General features: G+C 39.9%; 1 protein-coding gene across 1 annotated transcript in view; it reads left to right on the top strand.

Annotated features, from left to right (window-relative positions):
- The first annotated feature begins 4,164 nt into the window (after positions 1–4,164).
- The window catches only part of unc5da (unc-5 netrin receptor Da), a 186,942-nt gene continuing 166,896 nt past the window's right edge, over positions 4,165–24,210 (top strand). The window contains exons 1-2 of the mRNA XM_073477388.1: positions 4,165–4,333; positions 9,335–9,673. Coding sequence (XP_073333489.1) covers positions 9,589–9,673 — 85 coding nt within the window. The 5' untranslated portion in view covers positions 4,165–4,333; positions 9,335–9,588. The remainder of the gene's footprint in view (positions 4,334–9,334; positions 9,674–24,210) is intronic.

Genomic DNA, 24,210 nt, shown 5'->3' with positions numbered 1-24,210 from the left:
CTCAATCAAATGTACATACAAGAGATGAAGCAGTTGTATCTTTTTATGTGGTTATTGTGTGGTAATTGTGTTGCCTTTACAGAAACAAAAATCTGCCTAGGCAACAAATTTGGGATGCTGTATATCCATATTTGGGGCATTTGTTATGGTGTCAGAGATTTATACATGGTCTGGCTGCGCACCTCCTACACAAGAGCATGATCTACAAGCTGGTGTCGACTCTCTTTTTCCCATTATATGACTGCCATTACGTCCTGGTGGGAGGCGCGCTGCTTTTACAACATATGAAAGGGCCTCATTTTATTGACCAGCCCCTCCCCACCACCACCACCAGCACATCTACCTGTTAATGTATACCTTATATAACTCCCTTTCACAACTACACTGAAGGCGCTCATCCCTCGCCTCTGATCACAAAATTACCAGTGCTTGTTCGCGCTCGAATGAGCTTGTACTGTGAGCGTGCACGCGACTGCCAGTGCGTGTGCCCTGATACAAGGAGATCGGGCCCTTATCTAATTTTGAATCGATTGTTGCACGTTAGCTCCTCTCGGCAGACAGCTCCTCTGCAGTTGAGTCAGAATGCCCACAGCAAGATTTTTAATAAGAACAGAGAAGAGATATCATGAAACGTACTCTTTAGCTTTGCTGTCATGCATTTTTAAGTTGGTTTTGTACAGTATGTCTATTGAATTAATATTTAAAATGCACCTTTTTTCTCTGTCTTTTAATATATGAACTACTTCATAGTTCTGTCTTGTATTCAACCAACAAACAATGAAACCTGAACACGGTGGAGGAGAAATGTATAATATAAGACTTCCTTGGGCTAACCATGCACTATGTGAGTGATGTGTCCAATAGATAATGCTATGCTATTGTCTAAGCTCTCCATTATCGATCACTGTGACTGATATGTATAGTGAGCACTATTGAATTAGATAGAAAAATGCACCCAATACATTGATTTTCTTTCTTGTCTTCTGTTACATAATTGCACCTTTTGGCTGTTCGCATACTGTATATTCACACGAATGGAAAAGAGGAGCCAATTATTTCAGTATCAGCATGTTGTAAGTTGAACAAGCAATGCAATATTTCTGAACCTGCAGGATTGTTGGGCGCGTGGGCTTCAGACTCTGCATTTGCTGGTCCAAAACTCCAGGTTAGCTGGAAGGGAGGGTCGATGAGTAACTGCCCGTCATCTCTTAACTACATCTAAGTGATTCTTAAATCACTTAAATGTAGTCATTCTCCCAAACACTGTGTATCCTTAAGCCCTAAAAACACGTGGAGTGTAATTCTTACCTCATAAACGATTTGCAAAGCAGCAGCCTTCTTCTCTCTCTCTTACATTGACATTCTCTTACCCTTTTACAGCATATTACCACCAACAGCTACCAACCTTTTTAGTCTGTAAAAAATATCGCCTTCTTGCATCATTCAGACACATAGTTCCATGTGTCCATGCCAGTTCTAGTGCCAAACGTGTCTGAGATATGATCAGGATTTTAGTTGAGAAACATTCAAAAAATTAACATTATCAACAGGGTGAAGAAACAACAGTGTCTATGGACTGTGTTTGCAGAGCTGTCTACTGAAATTAGCATGTTAACCAGCTAGCTCCAACCCGTCCTACCCCGACAGTGTAGCCTCAGTAGTTTCAGCTGCGAGTTTGCTTCTTAGTCTAATAAGTAAACAAAATAAACTCCCAAAATGTAAAGAAATATTTCCTATTTTCTTTACTAGACAGATAAATACTGCTAGTTATATACTGCTGAGCTACTTGCTAACAGCAGCTAGCATGGCAGCTAGTTGCTACAGCCAAAGATAGCAACAGCAACGAGTAGCAAGCCCAGTTTAGTGAGAAGTGGTTAGGATAGTTCACATATTATGACGTACCGTAAATTACCAAATAATAGCTGGGTTTCAATTAACCGCAGGGTCCCCTTTAAACGGCGGGTGCAGGTGTATATTTTGATAAATAACCGCCCGTTCCAAATAAATGCCGAGTCTAATTTATTTTTTAAAAAATCAAGGAAGTAGACGTGACCACTGACACTGCACATTTTTCTTCTTCGCCTTTTTCACGTATTGTGCTGTCAGTCAATATCACATTGATGATTGCCATTTTCCTAGTTTTGATGAGGAAGGAATTAAACGCCTGTCCCAAATTGCTGCCTGGTCCCAAATAAACGCCTGGTCTGTTAAGTGATTGAAACAAATAAACGCCCCGGCTATTATTTGGTAATTTACGGTATTATGACTTATGGACTGTTACCAACATTGTCAAATGGTTTCGGTTTGGTATAGGCACAAAAAATACTATTTAAGTTAAACTAACTCTTTGTTCTCGTAACTTACGTAACGAAATGTAACGTAAACATAATGTAACAACAATCACTCGTCACTTATGTAATGTAAACTACTTCATTTATGTATGTTAAAGGTGCAATAACTAAATTCATGCTCCTAACAAATCTCATTAGAGTAACTGCTGTAACTGTAGCTGCTGTTAGCTAGTTAGCTCAGTTAGCCATGCAGCTAACGGTCCGGACTGGGAGCTCGGAGCACCTGGGGAGTGTTAGTCTTGTTCACAATGCTAGCACAGGCACTTCCAGGGCTTCCAGGCTAGCATGCTAACTTCAGTAGATATCTCTGCAACACAATATAGATGTCTTTGCCATGTCAAAACTGTTATTGTTATTGTGATATTCTGAATCTTAGTTCATCTTTTAATGTTTTAAGCTAATATTCTTACATGTTGCACCTTTGACTTTGTCACATAACATATCTAAGTGTGTGGTTGAAAAGGTTTAAAAGAGGTTTTTTATAGCATTATGTGCACATGCCAAATGAATATAGTCAAAGGAAAAGTGTGACATTTTAGAAAATACACTTATATATTTCCTTATTTACACTTATGTATTTCCTTGCCAGGAGTTAGATAAAAAGATTATTGCAAAAGACATGCAAACACAGCAAAACATTGCATATTGAAAACAATATCATTTCAATAGGCAGAGCTCTTTTGAAAGACACATCCGAGTCATTGACTGACATTCACTGTTCCTCAGCAGAGGCCCTGCAGGGCTGTGAGAAGACTGTAAACGCTTTGACAAACATACACACACTGGCAATACACTGTGAGCGAGATTCAAGGAGTTCCATGATACACACCAAATTCAATATACAGAAGACAATAAGGTGGGTTATTTCTGCCTGTCAGTCACTGCTGCTGCGAGCAGACGCCGCAGCAGCTTGGTGGCCACGAACTTTTTTGCCTTGTTCTTTTAAATGCTTTATGTGGTCGCAGCGAGAAACTGCTTGTTTCGCACATTTCCATCAGAGAATTTCTTTATGCAAGCACTCGCACTCTGGGTATCCCTCCATCAGATGAATAAAGCAGGAAAATCTAAGCAGCATCGAATACTGCGGCGTCTCTTGCCTTATAGAAACACTGCTGGATTGTATCTGTAGGTAAACACGTCTGTTTATTTACATTTATTTGTGGGAGATTTCCCTGCATCTTATTTATTTATCACGAGGGGCAGACTATGCCTACTTCCTCGCTCTTGTCAAACAGGGACATAAAATGCTATAAAGAAGTTTCTCTGCATATTCAGAAGCATGTTTTAAGTAATGAATTAGAAAAATAATGCACAATATTTAAGATTTGCAACACAAGATACTCTCCACTACTGCATTAAATTGTCACTGGAGGGCCCAAAGATGTTGTTTTACAAATAACTGAACAATTACAAAAAAACACCACAGTGAAGTAAAACAGCATGTGTTTGGATCTGCCTGCTTTGTACACTGGATGAAGCAAATAAATCTTTAAAGGCTGAGAACATGCTTTCATCTTGTCTCCTTGGAAAAGGGCATTTTTTTAATTATTTATTTTCTGATGATGTTTTAATTTGGAAGTTTTTGGGGATTGCAGTGACACTTTATTAGACTACATTATTTGGACTTTGTGGTGGCCTGTTTGTGGTCTGTGCCTTGCTCTTTATGTTCAGAGGTGCTTGGTGAGGCTGGGCGTGGCTTTGCTGCTGGTCGGAGCTGTGCCGGTCCACACACCTGCAGCACATTGAGTATAATCAGCACCTGCTCTTAAACCCAGACCTTCCCTCTGCACACTGCCAGATTACTGTCGCCAGCTCCAGTGGTACTTTTTCACACTCTGTATCTCTTGAGTTTATGTATTTTGAGCAGTGTCACAGTGTGACCGGACCATACCTCAACCAGCTCCTCAACCACTCGCCACCCAGCCTCCCGCATCTGCCACCCCACACAACCCTGACTGCCTGAGCCAGCCACCTGTATAACCGTGAGTCTCCACCTGCACCACCCTGGGAACCTTTGGCTTGAGCTCGAGCTCACCGTCTCATCCTACCAGCAAAATCATTCTTGTGTTCAATAAATAGACATTATTAGACAATAGACATTTTTTTTTTTTTTTTTTTTACATTTAAGTGAAAGTACTTATTAAGGCCAATTCATGGCTCTCCAGCCATTACATTATTTACTTTATGATACATTAAAACAAATACATGTCTGTTGCCAGGGTAAGTGTTACATGCTGCCTCTCTGCTGGCCAGGATGTGTCACCGTGGCTGGTGATTGGCTTGCCTGCCAGGTGATAGCGGTCTGGCTGATTTGGGAGTATCCAATAAGAGGGGGATGGGCACTAGGCTCTTGCTCTCTCTCTTGCCTTGCTCTCACTGCAGTCCACCAGACAAGCAGTGCAGTCAGTCAGCCGGGAGGCTGGCTGAGGTATTATGTTTTTGATTTATGTTTATCTGATGGGTGTGGTAGTTCAGTTTTCGTGGCTTCATTTCAATTAGGTGAAGTTGCTTTGTTAGGTTAGGGTCGAGGGTTAAACCCAGCTCTGACAGCTCTGGTGGGTTGGTCTGGGAGGCTGCTCTTCTTTTGTTTATTTTGGCCGGCCCATCAGTTTGTTTGTTTTGTTTTGATGATTGGTTAATTAATAAAATTGACCTTCCTTTAAACTATAACTTGTTGTGCTGTCTTGTGTTAGACCTCACTTAAAGGGGGTCGTAACATAATTGGGGGCTCGTCCGGGATAACTAATTGAAAAATTGAGGTTTTTCAATGTGGTTTTGTGACATCTAGTTGGTGGCTTAGTGGCAGTAGGCCTGTGTTGATCTGGATGTTTTGTGGTAATTTGTAGCCTTTCAATGCTGTGTCGCCTTTTGTGTTTTGGCAACTTTGTGGAGAGTTCGTTTTGGCTTGGTCATAGTACTTCCTGATGTACTGTGCAAAGTTTGAGTGAAGTAAGTATAATTAAGTATTATCAGCAAAATGCACTTAAAGTATCAAAAATAAAAGTACTCATTGTGCAGAACATTTTTTCTCTACACAATTATATATGATATCATCATAACTTATGTTGCTGCTGTAGATGTTTAAGGTTGATCTAATCTTAACTACTTCATTTACTGCTATGTAGTTAGTCTACAGCAATTCATCATATTGTATAAGATCATCACATATTTTAGTTTATCTGTCCTGTGAGAACCACACATTTCTACAAAGTGAAGTTTTCATGGTGTCAGAAAATCATTTGCCAATCCAAGAGGGGTTTTAAATACTTCATTTAGCTGAAGAAGTGGGAGAATTTTCTCAACCCATAACGCAACACTTCATAATTCAGTTTATCAGAAACCTTTTTATAATCAAAACATCTGGAGATACGTGGCTTTCACTGGACAGGAAAGTGATGAAAATCTGAAAAGCAATAAAAACAATAAAAGGCAAATGAAGTGGAGTGAAATGTACAGGATTTGCTTTGATATGTTGGACACGTCATAAGCTACATACCATATTGACATTTCTACAATACGTGCCTTATCATGATCATATTACATGTATCAGTGTGGAGGAGATGGTGGTGGAGCTACAGGCGAGAAGGCTGCCAAGCCAGTGGCCACTGTTCAAGACAGTTGCAACATTTGTAAACCTGATGCCAATTAATATTTTTGTAGAGACCTCGAGGCAACTTCCAGTCATGTGTGTGACAGCCAAAACAGGTATTTCAACCCGGAACGTGACCTTTTCCAAACCCTGGCTTGTGTTTTTTGTGCTTACACCTAACCAGACCATAAGATCAGCACCGTCACAACATGAAATACAAAACTGAACCAAAAGAAACAGAGAAATGTTAAGAAATGGCAATTGTTGATGGAGAGGTATGTAATAGAAATACTGAAGTAAAGTATAGTAGCACAAATTCTTACTTTAGCGCAGTACTTCAGTAAAAGCACTACCCTAAGTGTCTACCCCTGATAGAAGCTGCAGTTCTAGCAGTCCCACACTAATATGACCCATAACTTATTTTCCACAATGGAGCACTTTAACACTTTCCATTTCCCATGAGCATTTTAGGGACAATATAACACAGTGTGAGGCACTATAGAGCTACCCAGCACCATTTAGTTACTCGTATTTCATTGTCAATTAACAGCCCAGGCTTTTCATCAGACAAAACACACACATGAAAGGCGAGGTACGAATGTTTTTCTGCTGTCACAAATCCTTCTGCTTCTGTTATTTCAGACAGTGATCAGTTAGTTGAAGAATGGAAGGGTTAGAGATCAGTGTGCTAGCAAGTAAATTTGTTATCTTGAGATTCTTGATGTTTTTAAAAATAATAAAACAGTCGCGCTCATTCGACAAAGGGAGAACATTCGCAGTGTCTTTCTGCTGTTCACGCTCTGTCAGGTATAGCTCAGTAGCCTTAAGGCCGTCCCAAATATTTAATGCAGGCTTTATGGCTCCCTTTTAGAAATATTATCAAGTAGTTAACCTTGCCTGACAGGCTGACCCCAGGCAAGAACTCTGGGAAATGAACCACTACTTCTGGTCAATAGGGTAATTATGTCACAGAGAAGGTCAAACTGCAATGATTTACATTAAAACACATATACAGACACATTCTGAAGAAGATACGCAACCATTTACTGCCGATAAGGACGTGTGAAGATGATTCTGTGTGGAAACTTTTACACTCCGATTCTTTTAATGTCATCACTAGAAGGCTGTATTATCTCAGCACATTTTAAATAGCAGTTGATAACAGAGTGACTCATCATATTCCTACAGTAAGTGAGAACCGCAGCTCGTAGCAGTTGAATTTAGTCAAGTAGTGCACTTAATGACGACTTTGCTACTTAATGGCGTATTTTTATGCTATGCTTCCTCTCCAATGTGTTTCTCAGGGATATATTGTACTTTTTACTAGAGCCTGACTGATACTCAAGTTTTGGGGCCAATACTGATAATGGGAAGTTAAAAAAAAAATTCAGCTGACATAGTACACACATTTTTTGCAACGATCCTTTTAAATGTAGTTATCAAATACCTGAGACAAAGATATGGAACAGATGGAGGCTCTTTATTGTCTTAAATGACACCAGTGCACTAAAACAATAAACTTACTGGGAATTAAATAATAATAATAATCATAATCATAATCTTTTTCTGCATTATAATCTACAAAAACAAAAGTTATCACATATCAGGCAACATAAGCCGACACTGATTTAATTGCGATAGGCTGGTATTGGCCGATTATATCGATCAGGATCAATGTTTAACTCCAGATTCATCTGATAGCTATTAGCTAGCTTTTAGATTAAAATGTTCTTTAAAAAATGTATGACCAGTTTATGAAATATCATGCATTGCTATTAATTACTATTAATTAGTACCAACTATCCAAATTCAGTGGTGGAAAGTAACAAAGAGCACTCAGTTAGGCTGAGTGCAACTTTTAATTTCATGCTGCTTTATACTTCTTCTCCACTTGTTTTTGTATTTAAATTAATATTTCTAATCATAAATATGTTTTTATAAAGTTAGGATTCATATTTTATAAACCTATGATAGAATATTATGTGGTAAGTTAAAATCAGCACTGAAAAATGCCATTTACATGTTAATGCATTGATGATAATTATCCAGTAATAACGATGCAATGCTGAAGAAGCCAAACGGTCTGCATAGTAGGTACAACTACTAGGTAATTTAGCTGCTAATGTCATTTTTTCACCATTTTGTATTCAAGGCTTTTATGTAGACTGCTTCTTTTCCTTAAAGGGGCACTATGTAGTTTTGGTGAATACATTTAAACTCATAATTTTAATATTTACAATATTAATGAGGTAATAATACAAACTCAGAAATATTTATTTTATCCATAACTGAATAAACAAGCTGTTCTCAGAGGAAAATAAGGTCCCCAGAACACTGTTTGAAGCTAGAAAGGTGGCAGGGTCCGCCACATATAAACAAAGTCAAACAGTATGAAGTTGTGTTGTCCTTTTAAGGTCAGTTTGTTCAGTCACGAACAAGATCTTTCTCTTCTGATTAAAATGTCTTCCCCAAAACTACATAGTGCACCTTTTAAGGATCTAAGTACTTCATCCTGTCCCTTTTTTTTGTAGATTTAAAGTTGAGTTAAGATAGTTAAAGTAAGTAAAGTAGAACTGTACTCTAAGGCATCTGTCAAAACCAGTTACAAGAGGCTGCACGATGAAAACATCGAGGAAACATAGAGTTAAAACAGGACATGACTACAGATTATAATAATAATAATAATAATAATAATAATAATAATAACCCCAAATTTTATACACGCTGTACTGTACTTAAAGTGCATTTTGCTGATGATACTTCTGTAATTTGATGTGTTTTGCTACTTAAGAAAAGACTCCAAATACTCTTCCACCATGTTCCCTCAGGACAAATGTGCTGCTGATCACTCCAATAAACACACCGAGATGAATGAAACCGTTTGGGAAGTGAAAAAAAAGGCGCATTTAGAAATAATTTAACTCAGCTACTTCCTGCTTAATTGGCAATTGGACGCCAATCAGAGGCCATATGCTCATAGACTGAAGATAGGCATTAATTAGTAAGAACCCTAATTTTTTTCCCCCAAACAACGCCACTGGCACGAGCTCCGAAGGCGATGACTTCAATGGGCGCGCTGGTGTCCAGAGAACAGGGCTTGGATGTGGTTGGAAATGTTTTTTTTTTTTTTAAGAGAGAGGGAGAGACAGACAGATAATTGAAAGACATTTCTTTCATGTGATCATCACAGGCGCGCGCACAGACACTGGCGTGTGCGCACATGCACCCACACGCACCTTTTGTGGTTTCTCAACAGGTCCACGGGGGTTTGGACCAGACCTCTCTCTCCCTCTCTCTCTCCCACTCTCTCTCTCCATGTCTCTCTCCCTCCCCAAAACACCCCCAAAGCAGTTGGCTCGCGCGCGCTCTGTCTAATTATTCCACTCTCGCGCAGGAGAGTGCCGACTGCCGAGAGCTCCGCACCGCTCTCCATCTCTCCGCTCCGCACTGCGATTCCGTGAGGTGACGGCTCTCCCGGCAGGACACTAAACCAGCTCATCCCACACACACGCACACACACCTGGACGGAACCGTCGGGGGGCACGGAGACGCGTTTTCTGAGGAGCCCCCGAGCGGACGACAAATGTTCGAGACCCGCGGCCGGTGCCCCCAGACCCGACGGGGAGGGAGACCAGCAGCAGAGCAGTGATGGGACAGTTTTCGGGAGGATGCTACCTGAGTTTTGGCGTCCTGGTGCTTCTCGCTTCGCGGGTCCCGGCCACGTCAGCGAGAGGTAAGAACGGTCCAGACTTTGATTGAATGTCTTCACTAGACATCAAGCTTAAAGATGCAGCTTTTTTTTATTTCAAAGCTGTCTGGAGCTCCTGAAAAGTGATATTCCAACGGGTGTGAGCAGTGTGTGTGTGCGCGTAAAAACATCTCCCAGCTCGCCCTTTCATTTGCTTAAGCAAGTTTTTTTTTTTTATTAGAAATACGCCACTCTCTGGCTGAGTGAGTTTGTTTCAGAAGGCTGCTGTATCTTTTTTTTTTTTTTTTTCTTGAAGCTTCAAAGTGAGGCGAGTTTTACTTAATGCTCTATAATTAAGATAATTAGGAATTCAAAATGAGTTTGGAGAGCAGATTTGTTCAGATAAAAGCTGCACTCTCGCATGCTGGCTGGCTCTGTTGCCCTTTGCCACGCTTTAATTGTAGTGGAAAGGAAGAGCGTAGTATTCCATAGATTAATAATACCCCTTTTTTGTACATTTTTGGCTGCTGTAGCCTCCACATGTGGGCAGATGCTGCCCGAGGGTCTCATTAGCCACATGAGTTGGTTCATTCAAGAAGTTGAAGAAGAAAAATCTGTAAAAATCCGATGCTTTCGTAGCCTGTGGCTCTTATTTTGCTCACTTATTTAGCCTGAGCTATTGTCTCACATAACATCCAGTGTACTCCCAGGGTTGGTTATGGAGATGATTGCTTGAGGGCGACTTCTAATTGATGCTGGTTGCTTTGAAAGCTGTGGATGCGTTTTATTTTAATTCCTCAGGCATGTGCAGACATTTGATGGCAATAAAAGGTTAGTTGATACAGTGAGAATGCAAGTGGTGGATGATACCGAACCTGTTTCATCAGCAGCGACTGTCTTTTGGGGATTTGTTTACCTCATTAGAGTTTGCAGTGTAAGCCTGAAAGGAGACTGCGATGTAATGCATTGTCTAAAAAATATTCTCCCTTTTTGCTGAGCGAATGGATCATCATGAAATCTTTTTCTTCCTCCTCTGGTGAATCTGTCCTGACCTATTGACATCCATTAAGCTCACATGGTCGTGTAACAAAGATGCATTTGCAAGTCAATTAGTTAACTAGCCCCAAGGTTTCCATTTCTGCATCCCAAGTTTTGAAATTAGCTTCAACTTATGCATAGCATAAATATTAGATTAAGCATATGTATCTTCAGGGCAACTTTGCATGTCAGGATCAGGGTTGTTGCCATTCTTTTAACGTTGAGTATAACCTTTCCAAACTGGCTGTGCATTGTATTTACATGACCAGCTTTTCCTCAGCGGGTACATTTTCATGTAAAACGTTGCATGATACATGAAAGAAGTGGCCCCTGCTTGGCATTAAAAAAAAAGAAAAACAGCAATGTTGTGAGTGCATGAAAGGAAAATGCCCTAGTGTGTGTTCACAAGCTGAATAGGTATATGTTGTTATACATCTGGCAGGTTTTAAAGCGGGGCCTGCTCTTACGATGGCTCTCTGCCAGACTGTAAAATAAATATTTATGCCGTGCAATAATATGGATGTCAACAGTCAAATACTTTATGCAGAAATGAAATGAGATGGAATGGAAAAGGCAGACTCCTCAAGAAACGGACTAAATAATAACATAAAACATGCAGGCGAGACGAAGTTATGGAGCATGGTTGAATTTAAAAACTCAGTTCTCGAGCCACATACGTGTACAGACCTCTGCAGATGGTGACTTAATTCTCAGTTAGTTGCCGAGTTGGAATTCAGCAATCCAAATTTATTCTTTATGTTTTGCAGAGATAGGACCCTATCAGCCATCTGCATGCATACGTTTGATTTAAAGGTTAGCACATCGAGAGAACAAGAAGTGACGTCAACAAACTTACCCCAGAGGAGAAACCATGGCTACAGGTGGATTCAGGGAGGAGATGCATTGAAATGTTGATATGTTGAGCAGAGGCTGTTAGTGTTTGTAGTGTGATCAGTGGAGCAGCAGTGTTGGCAGTGAAAGAGCGAGCAAGTGCACCACAGCCTGGATATGTTATATGTAAGTAGTTAGTCACCTGAGTCATCTGTATGAGAGCTGTGACTTTTCTGCATGAGTTCCTCATCACTGGAAATCAATTTCTCTCTTGATCATGTTCAAAAAATAAGCTTTCCATTCAGAAACTGTCACATTATCTCAACTGAAGCTTTATACGCAGGGCTCCAGATTAATTATTTACCCTGGTTGCACTGCTTTTGCAATTAGGTGGACCCAATAATACATTTTGATTTAACTTTCTAACAAATTATGTAAATGATTGTAAATAGGAATTAATTTGTTAACAGGCAACTGCCTACACACCCAGTTGGTGTTTATCAAAACATATTTTGGACATTTTTTGTAATCGGACCTGTTGAATTTCATCCACACTGGCGCAACCAAGAAAATGATTAGTCACACTTGAAAGATTAAGTAAAATAAAGCATGCACACTAAAGACTCTCGCCTACTGAGCAGGCTAACTTCTGGTTTAGCCCCTGGCTAACTGGAATAGGGATAAAATTATTTAATTTCACCGCTCTTGTAGTCTTTCCAAATGTTATCAGACTGAATGGCTCAAATTATGATAGTGAAATGAGTTCATTTTCACATTTCACAATGTAAGCTTATGGGAAAACATGATGTAATTACACAATTTGGCCACTATGAAAACTGGCTTCGAAAGCCTGGTGCTGTTGCTGGGGACTTGCCTGACACAAGCACTGTTTGAAGTTTTAGGATTGAGGTGTTTTTAAAATAAAGGCGTATCTTAAAGATGATATAGATTGATGCTTTCACTTTGCATCAATAATATCGGCTCGTTTATTATTGAACAGATGTATCGTTCCAGATCAGTGGATTACACACCTAGTAGGAAAGCACTGAAAGGCAGACACGTTGCTGACTTTGGTCTTTTCATGGGGTTTGTTGACAATAACAAAAATATAAGATAACACCAGCCCTATCCTTTAAAACAGCATGCTTCTAGGACTTAAACTAATTGGATAGACTGCTTGATTTGAAACATCCGTTAGGTCTTAATGCTCTTTATAAGGTTACTGGGGTACAATCAATAAATGCTGTGAGTGTGCTGTGACACTGACATGACAACACCGTTAAGCCATGTAACTGGTCAGCCTCGAGCAAGCCAGGAGGAGAAGCACCAGCCTACCATCCTCCATGACAGATCCCTGATTGACCTTAGATAATCGTAGATAGTTAGGACGTCCACTCTGACCTTCCTGCAGCCAGAATGTCATGCAGGACGCTGAGGAAAAACATGATGGTCTTAAGATATTGTCTTACAATATAGGATTTATTTTAAATGTAGGAGCATAAATTTGCAAAAGCCCATAGTGGCCGGGGCTTTGAGCTGTAGCACATAAATTGTACCTCCTGCTGCTATGAAACGCATGCTGGTTGTAGCAGCGGCCTAAGAGGGAAAAAAACTCAAGATGGAGACAGAGAGAGTGAGAGAGGTATAAAGGGCAATGCAGTCTCCTCTGCCATGTTTTATTTATCCCAAAAAAATGACTGCCAGACTCTTTCTCAAGCTCCAGCTTTGATTTAACTGACATTTCACATGAGATGAATTCACGAGCACAGCTGGGCTGGTATCCACAGTTGTTTCTATTCTGTAGGAGATCGCACGGTGGTCATATTGCCCAGTTTCACTATTGCATTATTCAAAGGGAACCCATTTCTCTATCCAACGCACCAACCCCCCTCTCCCATCGTATCTTCTCTACATTCAGAGGGAACAAAGCTCACCAGCAGCCAAACAAGGGTAGGAAATATTGTGGACAGTGAAAGCAGAACGCTACAAAATGATATATGGGGAAATGATGGCGACTGTTATGCACAGAAGTAAACATGCACACACTCATTACAGTGATAAAGTGTGATGAGAGTCTGGGCTGGATGGACCTACAGTACAAATCAAACAGCTATTGTTTTTAGTCTATGGGATATTGAGAGTTTGGAATCTGGTCAATAGATAAGCTTTTGTACATGATATTCCCGGGAGAGGAGGGATTGATTGGAACAGAATCCTTTTGTTTGCTCCAATAAAAAACAATGCTGTCATTATAAGTCTGTGGTTGATGGAGCTTCATGTTTTTTTCTCAATTCCATTGTGGTTATAGGTATATATAGATAAATGACAGTCCTTTCTCTGCTTTCCAATCAAGTTTTCATCTTTGTTATATTGTAAAATTCTTGCCATGCAATTAGAGGCAGTTATTCCTGGCGTTATATTGTTCAGAGTCAGCATTCGTTAGGATATCCCGATCCAGTCTTTTTATTTTTGGCCCCAATCCTGATGAGTCCTTTTTTAATACTGTAAAAGTAAATGCATATTCATGCCAAAGATGCTCATAATAAAGATAATTAAGAGGGATGTGCGTGATTGGTCAACTATCAAGAAATACGAGTTGATTAAACTTATTTCATTAATGTATACATTTGAATTACATACAGACATGATCGCACTGAACTGCCAAGTCTTCCTCGTCAAATGTTTTATAAAAAACTAGCATCCATTCCTAATGTTAACGACAGTTAACTGTTGGGTCTAAGATGTTTTTACGTATTTGCTATGCAATTGCGTTCACCTAATGAAAATCCTGTTGATCAATATGTTTTTTGGTTAAGTTGAATATTGTCTACAATAAATGTTATTGTTAAACTTTTATTTAGTGAGTTTTCATGTTTTGTAGGATAATGTTCGTTATGCATGAACATTAGTGCCACACAGGGGCAGTAAAAGTGGAAAGAGTTGTCATTATTGGTTTCAAATAGTTCTCATAATATACAAGGACTGACCCAAATGACCCAAAGAGGCCTCCGACCTTCGCCTGTTACCGTGGTAATTGACGTCAAAATCCGTATTCGAATGCTTCAGGGTTTTGTTTTTATTATAGAAAGGAGATGTTGGGTCAGCTGCACAGAAAAGAGACAAAAGACTGATAAAGGGCCATAATTGGAGCTCCTGTATGCCATTCAATTACTCTCAAAACCCACACACATAAAAACTATCCATGTGTGCATGTGCTCCGCGTTGTCCTGCAAGTATAGGGCTGTCCCTATGTATGCACAACGCTCAACACTTATTTCTTCAATGAGGAAGTTGAGATTTGAGGGCAGGGATGGCATAGGAAGTGGCTGGTGTTCTCCCTCCTATCCTGACCAATAGTTCGAGGAAAGTAAAGGGTTTTGTCAAATATTCCCCCCACACCCACGCCGACAGTAGCTGTCGAGGCTTGGAATATTTTTCGGGAAATACTCACTGTAGCCCCCGATATGGTATTTCGTACAGCCCTGTCATATACCCAACTTTTTTCAGACAATGTTGAACCATATAGATGAAACTGTGCTCAACTCTGTCTGTTTTCTGAGTGATTTCTTAGTGATTTCTTACTTATATTTGAATATACGGATAATGAGTCTGTAGGAACGTCCCTATTATTTATACACACAACAGTGAATGATATGCAGTGATGATTAAATGTCTATCTGGCACATTAAATTAACAGCTGTAGTCTATAAATTTGTCGGGTTGCAATTAACGATTTTTTTTCATTGTCCATTAATCCGTCTGTTATTTTCTTTATCAAAAAAATGAGTTGTATGGTTTATAAAATGTCAGAAAATGGAGATCAGTGTTTCCCAAAGTCCAAGAGGACGTCTTCAAATGTTTTTTTTCCCCAACCCAAAGATATTCAGTTTACTGTCACAGAGGAGAAAAGAAACCAGAAAATATTCACATTTAAGAAGCTGGAATCAAAGATTTTTTTTTTTTTCTTAACTTTTCTCAATCCAAATAATAGTTGGAAAGCAATTGTATAGCTGACAACTAACTGATCAAATGATTACTCACTGCAGCTCTAAAAGTTTTGCACATTACATTTTTCCAAATGCTGAAGGTCCTGTGGAGCCAGAGTGTCTTAAAGGAGAGCAGCTGTGCAACAATAGCAGACTGTGGTGGGCAGCAGAGTACAACAATAAAAGGATTGACGTGTGATCGCGTTTGTTAAAGCTCACACCAATCAATTTATACAATCCCAGCTCGGCCTCAACACCAATTCTTTGTTATTGCGTTCTGGATATCGCAGCATGGAGGCATAGAGTTACATGCTACACAATCATTATACTTTCATCATTCAGCATTTATACGTGCTGCGTGCATACCGAATGGTTTGCATGCAGGCGTTGTAATGTCGGCCTGCGGGGTCTGTGTGCCGGCTGCTGTGAGAATGACGGGGTGTCAGGTGTTGCCATTTCTCTCGCCTCCTGCAGGTTTGCCTCTCAACCTTGAGGCTCTCTGTTCGATGAGAGCTAGCATTGCTGTCATGTGTTTTCTAATAACACTGAAAGGTAAGCCTTGGAGATAACTGCCCATCCACAATGCACCATTCAATGCCTCACTGGCTAACTCAAGGGCATCGTCACAAAGGCAAGATTCACACCATACACTATTCACGTCAATGCCAAACACCACCCCCACCCACTGCCTCACCCCTTAGCTTCCACTTTTGTTTCCTCTAAAGCGCTTTTATTTTATAAATACCCCGTCCCTTCATCCTTTCTCGTTGTCCACTCCTCCGTTGCGATCCCCTTCGATGTAATTTAGCTTCAGAGGATTGTTGCGGTGACAAATGTTTTGGTTCTGGTATCATTTCTCAACTCACCTGACTAAAGGCGAAAGGAGGGCTGAGCTTGGAGAGGCAGAACGAGGGAGCGAGGGAATGTCAGAAGGAAAAAAGTCGAGGGAGAGAGAAAGACAGATAGGAGGATTACAGTGCAGAATACTTAAGTATCTCATGTTATCAGTAACTGCCACAGCAGTTTGTCAGTAACAGCGAGCACCTGTCACTGCTCTCCCTGATGAATTAATTTCAAGAGTAATCAAAAGCAAATACATATTTAATGACTTTCAGATTAAAGCAGGAGTTCAGTGTTTGTTTATAAGCGCCCCGCGTTGCGGTGTTTTGACATGCAGATGCGACCGTGTTCATGCATAAGTTTTGGTGTTGTCGTGTGATATGAAATATGATGAAAGTTAATCAAAAAACAAACACTTTTAGACATCAGCGTTGAAGTTACTTATTTTGATATCCTCTCACCAGGGAGACTTCAACACAGATCGCACTAGATGACAATACTGATGTGGAATGTATCGGAAACACATCAAAAATGACAAATGTAAGAAATCCACAGTGGTGAACATGAACACGTGATTGATTTCCTTGTTAGTGTGCTTCAGATCCAATACTGCCCTCATGCCATATACATCATGAAACATAAGCTGTCATGGCAGTATGTATGGTAGCCATCAGGCATGGGAGCTTTGACATTGTCCCTCTCTGATGTTATAGTGTGCAAACACAGCCACAAAATCTGATTTTTAAATTTTCCAAATTGTCATTTCAGATGACCTGTGATCCCATTCAAGGAGGGAATCTCTAGGCCCCTCATGATTCAATCTGATTCTGATTCAGAGGCGCTTATAAAATTATATTTTATATATATGTTTTGTATCTTTCTGCATGACTACTTTTAAAACATAGGTACTGCAGCTAGTATGCTTACCAGCTAGCCCCGACCCATCAAGGTCCAAAGCTCCCGTGCTAACAATGTAAACACCAACACTTCCTGGTTCCCCGAGCTCCAATCACAACTGCTCTCTGCACAGCTAATTGAGCTAATTAGCTTACAGCAGCTACAGTTGGCAGCAGTTAGTGGTTACTCTGGTAAAATGCTGTCCCCTATTTGAGTTTAACAGGTGGCCAATTCTTACATATAGCACCTTTTTTTAACATTGTGATTTTTTTTCGACCACTAAAATCCAGTATCAGTGTTTCTGGCTCCATTTGATCCATAATTAAACAGATTAATTAACTACCATTACCTTTGCTCACGCTCAGCCATCCTCAGCAAAGATCAAGAAGCAGAATAGAATATAAACATGACACACGTTTACGTTTGTTGCGTTTCACTATTTAATTGGTCCAGTCGTAAGGAATACAACCCAATCGAGATTGGAACTGTTACAGCCGATGATAATGTCCAGAACTGGGTTTTAAAGTTCTGATTATTAGCTTTTCTGCATCGAGACATTATCTTTCAAGAGAGCACCGTGCTGCTAGAATCATTTGTTCCCTTCACCCATCCCTTTTAATGTTCTGGCTCTTCTTTCCTATATTGTCTTTGTCCTGTTTCTGTCTCATGAATGCTGTACTGTTGAAAGGTTGGTTAATGGTTGGGGAGCTGTTTGGCTGGTCTGTGCACATTCCTTATATCGAAACCCCATTTTGTTTTAAGTGAAGTTTGCCATCCTTCTTCCTTTAGTAAAAGAATTCAGATAACACCACAAGCTCCGGAGAAGAACTGTGCCCGGCTATATTTCATGCAGCCCTGTCAGTTCTCAATGGCCATTTGGTGCTTTTGTGAGTGTCAGAGATGCGGGATGTGGTTTAAGAGTCCCTCTTGACGTATGAAGCCTACATAATACCTATCTGTAGTCATGTGTGACTGTAGGTTGTAAAAACAACAAAGCTCTGTCATTCATGAAATAAAACAGAAAGTGGGAGTCCATTTGTCTTTGAAGATGACTTCTGAGTTCCTCAGAAGAAATGTTCGGTCCTGCAGACAAAGGGGAAAGATTCAGAGGCCCTGTTAAGCTCGAACGCATTAAAGTCAAAGTTGAGCTCAAGTGATAGCAAAAAAAGATGACTTCCATGCTTTGTACTACAGTGAACTCGGCACAAACAGACTATATTAAAGACTAATGCGTTTTTCTTTAATCCAGATTTCATGAGCCTATAAAAAAGAGATTCAAAAAGACACAATTACCTGCTAATAATTGGTCATTTTTATCAAGCTTCCACATTCCTCTGTCAAAGTCATCAGCAATCATCAAACGATTTTTATTAAAACTGTTTTAAAATTTGAATTGCTTTATTTATTCTATGAAGTTGTTATCTAACTTTCTTGTTAGAGTTTCTTGGTGCCTGTCGTAATGAAATAACGTGTTACTGAAGTCTACTTCAATGTATTTTTGAGCTATACAGCATCTTTTTTACAGGCCCTAAAAACAAACAGACAGAGATATAAGGGATGGCACTTTAAAGCCATATGTTTACATTTTCATTTGTAAAAAACAGAGCAAAAAACATAAGAATGCATGGTAATGATTCATCTCATAATTAAAAAAACATTGTAATCGCCTGTCAGAACATATTCATATTTATCTTGTGTACTGAACATGTAGTTCACTAAGTGCCAACATCATGTCTAGAATATATGATTTCACCATGCTGCAGGTATTGAATCAAGAGTCTTGCTTTGGCAGGAACATTTCATTGGTTTTGGGCAGAACAGCCTGTTTCTCGCTGAGCACAAAGAGTAAACTCCATGGGACAAGAGGCACACCTGTGTTTGGTGGAGCTGTTTGATACCACGCTGTGTTTCACTACACCTATCCTCTCTATTTTCCTTCGCTGTCTCCTCCTTTTTGTTTCTATTTGGCAGTGAAAAGCAGGACTTGTTTGAAAAAGGGGTTCAAAGTTCACTAAAACAGTCTGTGTAGCTCATCTCACAGCTTGACTGCTGTATCGTCCCCTCACAGCCAAGATCGTCCAACACTGGTCAGCTGTCCTTTCCCTTCCTTCCCTCGTGGCCTGCTCGGTGGTAAAATGTCGCTCTTCATGTCATGTTGTTACTTCTTGAAGTATCTTCAGCTTTTATTATTTTCATAGCAGCGAATCTGGCTATATGCTGTTGATTGCTGTGGAATAAAATAAGAATATTTTTTCATTTGCACCCATTCTAGCGTAAGCCATTACTTATTGCTTTTGTCCAAATTCATATTAGTATTAGTATTTGCGTCTGCGTAAACTCCTGTAGTCTTTGATTGATGGTTGGTCACATTTGCTCGATATGAATTCAAATGAGAAGCAAAATTCTGTTTGTGCTACTGATTTACATTTAAATGAGAATGAATTAAGCATTTTAAAGCATTGAATGTGGAAAAAAAATGTGGATATAACAAATATCCCATTCTGTTTACATTCTTCCAGAGCAGTGTTGAATTTCTCCCTTCTTGCGTATTGACAATGGTTAATGACTTGAACATTTGAATTTAAATGCTTATCCATACGTGAGGTTGTGTGTTTTCTCCAGCTCCCTGAGCACCGCTGCAAGGTTATGCATGTGTAACTTTGATGAGGTTCCCCTTCAGCCAAGGACTCCCCTTTGTCATTAAGATAGATAACATCTATTCTGCGCATCGATGTGGCTACATTCATTTAAAGACTACTTTTGTTTCACCTCACAGACAGCAGAATCAATAAATAGCTTTGCCTATTTAAGCTTCATTTCATCTTGGCTGTTTTAGATCAACTCAGGCCCAGAGCTGAAGACGAAACAGCGTTTTTAAAGCTGAGGGATTCCATATACATATATCTTAGAGTAAAAAGATTTCCGTTGTTGTTATGTTATCTTTATTAATACATCAAATTTCTCTGAAAAGACCAAAACCAACAATGAATTTATCCTAACAAGTATTTCTGTGAAGCCACTGTCTGAACTCTGTATGGCTCCAAGCTATAGAGCTCCACTATCTTCCAAAAACTATTAAAAACACATTAAACAGCCATACTGAGCACTGGGTGATGTGCTCCTTTATTGCAATCAACACTGGGAGGGTGTTGTTTATTCCAAAACAACTCCACAACATAGCTCAGTGTTGTAGATGTCATGCTGGTGTACCCGGTTCTATATTTAAACTGCATTGCCAGTTCAATGTTTCCCGTTTTGCTCGACGTGAGGCAAGTGCACTAAATTAAGGTAAATGTTTGAGATGGACCCTTGGAACTGGTTTGTTGGACAACTGACCACTACAGAGCTCCGGTTGGAAAACACAGTCATCAGTTGGATTTTAGCTCTTTACTTGGACAATTCAGATACTGCAAGTAGTACAAACAGTTCAGCATAGTGGTGCATTATTAGTTTCTGAAATAAGGCACGAAGGAACAAATGCATGCACATCTGCACAGTAATACAAGGCGAGATAGCTAGGCTAGCAAGTTAGCCTACCCTTTACGTCTTTTTTTTGGGTTAACATTCTGAAAACAGGGCTGTGGTGAACGGTCGGCATCACAACCCGACTCCCGTTTTAGCTAAATCGGCATCATTAGCGTGGATAGTGATAGAATGGATATCAGCAGGGACTTTGACACAAGGTCTTCTTGTTTGTTCCATTTTAGCGACAGAACAGAAGTTAATTGTCAAAAATATTTAGCAAACAGTGTGGCTAATGTGGCTAATGTCTCGAAAATATATGAAGTATCATAAAAAGGCCAAAGTACACTCGAGTGAGGCTACAACAAGGCTAATTTCTGTACATCCTGTAATTTTCAAATAAAATTTTTTTAAAAAAAGGTCTGCGAACATAAATATCTCTGAATGTGAGGAATTCACACACTCCCTTGATAAGCTGAGTAGAATAAATATATTTCCTGAACAAATAGGTCCAACACGTCAGGAGAGTAAGTCATTTCTGCTTCTGGATGTCTGTCAATCAAAACAAAACACCTACTGTCTGTAGCGTGGGATCATTGGAGTAGTTGTCTTCATTGTTAAACAACCAACATTGCTCATTCACATTGCTTTTCATTACGTTCGCAGACTTTCTTCCTCACTCTCTGACTCTCCCAGAGCAAATATTAACAGACGACCATGAAACACTTACCTTGAAAAAGAAAACACCGATTTCTCTGGATTTGTACATTGTTGGAAACATTTGGGATAAAATGTAAGTAAACAAAGAAAACATGAAAGAAAGATGTGAAAAAGAAATATGCGTACAAGAAAGATAGTTGTTATTTTGGGCATTTTAAATGCACATCTTTAAGCGAGACTGGCGAACAAGTGGTATATATCTTAATGAAAACTCAGTTTGGGAGTTAACAAAAGCAATAGAAAATATATATCAGTTGAATAAAAGACATTGGGCCAAGTGATTCAGCTGCTTGAATAAAGTGCCCATCTGTACAATAAACCTTTATACTGAATGATGTAGTTTGCCATAAATCACTTTTGTAGCGGCGTCGCCTTGTTGTCAAAAGTCACGGCAGAACTAGGTGTCACACGCGGCGTATTAGAGAGATATGTACAGTATTTCTGCCGGATGACTCTTGCAATTGTCATCCTGTCGCGCTCTCCAACCAGAGCGTACACATGTACCGACAAGATCCCTATTCAAAGCGCTGAATTGGAGAAGCATCTGAAATTGAAATGTCAGGTTGAAACGAACATGCCTCGAATTAGAATGCGGAAACGGAAAAAGACAAGCTATTGTGCAGCAGCATCTCGTGTTGACATTTTTCTTTGCATTGTGTTTACTGACTGTATCCAATACCTCGACACCAGATCGGGTTAGAGTGAAAAGCACTGCGTTTTCCACAGAAAATGTTTCAGCTTTTCTTCTGTGGAGTATCATAATGAGACTGCGGCAATAGTCTCATTCTCCCGCACCCAATCAGTTATCTCGAAGATCTGCTAATGTCTAGGTATCCTTCTCCTTACCCTGTGTATGTGTGTGTTGTATAGCTGTAATCCAAAACAAGGCCTGATAAAATGAGAGGATAAAACCCAATTACCCAGTAGGCAGTCCTGAGTCATCTCCCATTTGTTCCAGCCATTTTCTCCTCTGTCTACTCCTCTTTATCTCGACTTGTATGGTTTACTCAAAGACCACCTCTGCTTGTAATCTGTGGGTGAAAAGAAATAACGATTAAAAAAAAAATGTGAAGAAGAACTGAAGTGATAGAGTGAGCTAATCGATGCCAAGCGGCTTGCGCACGGGGATTCTCTTTTCTCTCCAGTATAATCTTCCAATGTGATTGTGAAGTTTGTGTGTGCCCGGTTTCTGAGGGGACCAATTAAGGAGCGGCAGGGCAGGAGCCTGAACTGCTGGCTCTCCTAATAGCCTCCAGGCTGGAGTGGCCCTGATCCATAGTCAGTCGATAACACTGGCCTCCCTGGTCTCAGCCAATGAATGCCAACAATCAGACCCGACGTTGTGAAAGAAAAATAAGGGTCAGGATGGAAAAATACACTTGCATTTAAAACTTTATTCATATTTGTTTTACAGTAAAAACGTTTTGCACGCTAAACTGATGTCACGGTTAATATACCCCAATTTAGCCGAAGACAGCCAAGTGTGAGACAGACCTAGAGCAGCAGGCTCGTGACCTTTGCAAAAAATTGAGAGATATTGCCATCTTTTTTGAGCCTTAAGTACACTGTCTTCGAGTGTGTGGGTGTGTGTTCATTGTTCTTTGTCGGATTCGGTCTCTCTTATGTCCTCGTTGTCTGTTGAATGCCGTGTTGTTGTGGCCCTCACATACTGAAGGGAGTATGCGGCTGACATTCAGCTCCCTCTGTGCTGACCTACAAGCTGTATGATAACCTACAGGAACAGTGGGTTTGTTTTTCAAGGCTAATGGAGAAGACTCCCAAGACAGAACAGAAACCGGTGATGTCATGACCCATCTCGGAGGGATTCTGTTCACTCTTAGCGTTTTCCCTCGATTGGCTGCAGTCCATAATGTAATGTGACTGCTTAAATTTAATCAATAGCCACAGATATCATGTACCAAGTTCTTTAAACACACAAGGCTTTGAATTAATGGTCTATGTACAGTATGTTCCTTTTGGGATGCACTGCTCTACATTATATGTGCAGAGTTAGGGTATATATGTATGTAATACGTAATGTAATATTCTGCTGGATGACTGCTGAGGAAGAATTGCTGATGTTGCTTCTTCATTCCGTTTTCAAGATTTCTGTAGCTGCTTCTTTCTGACTCAGGACGAGGACTGATACATGAGAAGGGAAGAGAAAGAGAAGAGTACAACTATTGACATTAGTGGTGTCATGATTCTCCAAATCCACGATTTGATTGGACTTAGACTCGTATCTGGATTTTTAAAGATCAACAGATCATTGGTTTTATGCCTGACATCTGTCATTGGCATTTTCAAATTCTTCTTTAAAAGGATAGGGGTAAAACACAGTCCATTCTTTTGTTCAGAGAAACATACAACACATTTGAAAAACTACTTAACAGATTGTCATGATAGTTGGTTATCATGTCCCCCAGAGGACAGACCATGATACTGAATTTCCAGCTGTTTTTACACAGATTCTTTCTGATTTGAGTTTATAAAGGATTTTACAGAATCAATCAAATCCTAAATCGTTCATTTCCTGTTTCGATTCTTCACTTTCAGCCATTTTCCACAAATGTTTGCACACAACGCTGTGATCTTTCTTACTAGTGGCAGTTTTTTCCAGCAGCACTATTCATGTAAAATCAATTCCCACATTGTCACTTGCTGCTTGTGCATAGAATACAATATAAAATAATATGATAAACATTTGGAAGCTCCGGTTTTGTTGTGCTTGAGAGAAGCACTGCTTTGAAATCTTTGCCGGGTTTCATTTTTATTTCCACCTGTCTCTTTTCACCGTGATGAATATGG

This window comes from Pagrus major, chromosome 12 (assembly GCF_040436345.1).
Source record: "Pagrus major chromosome 12, Pma_NU_1.0".
NCBI lineage: Eukaryota > Metazoa > Chordata > Actinopteri > Spariformes > Sparidae > Pagrus > Pagrus major.
Note: the sequence above shows the minus strand (reverse complement) of the source record. Positions and strands in the feature narration are given on the sequence as shown.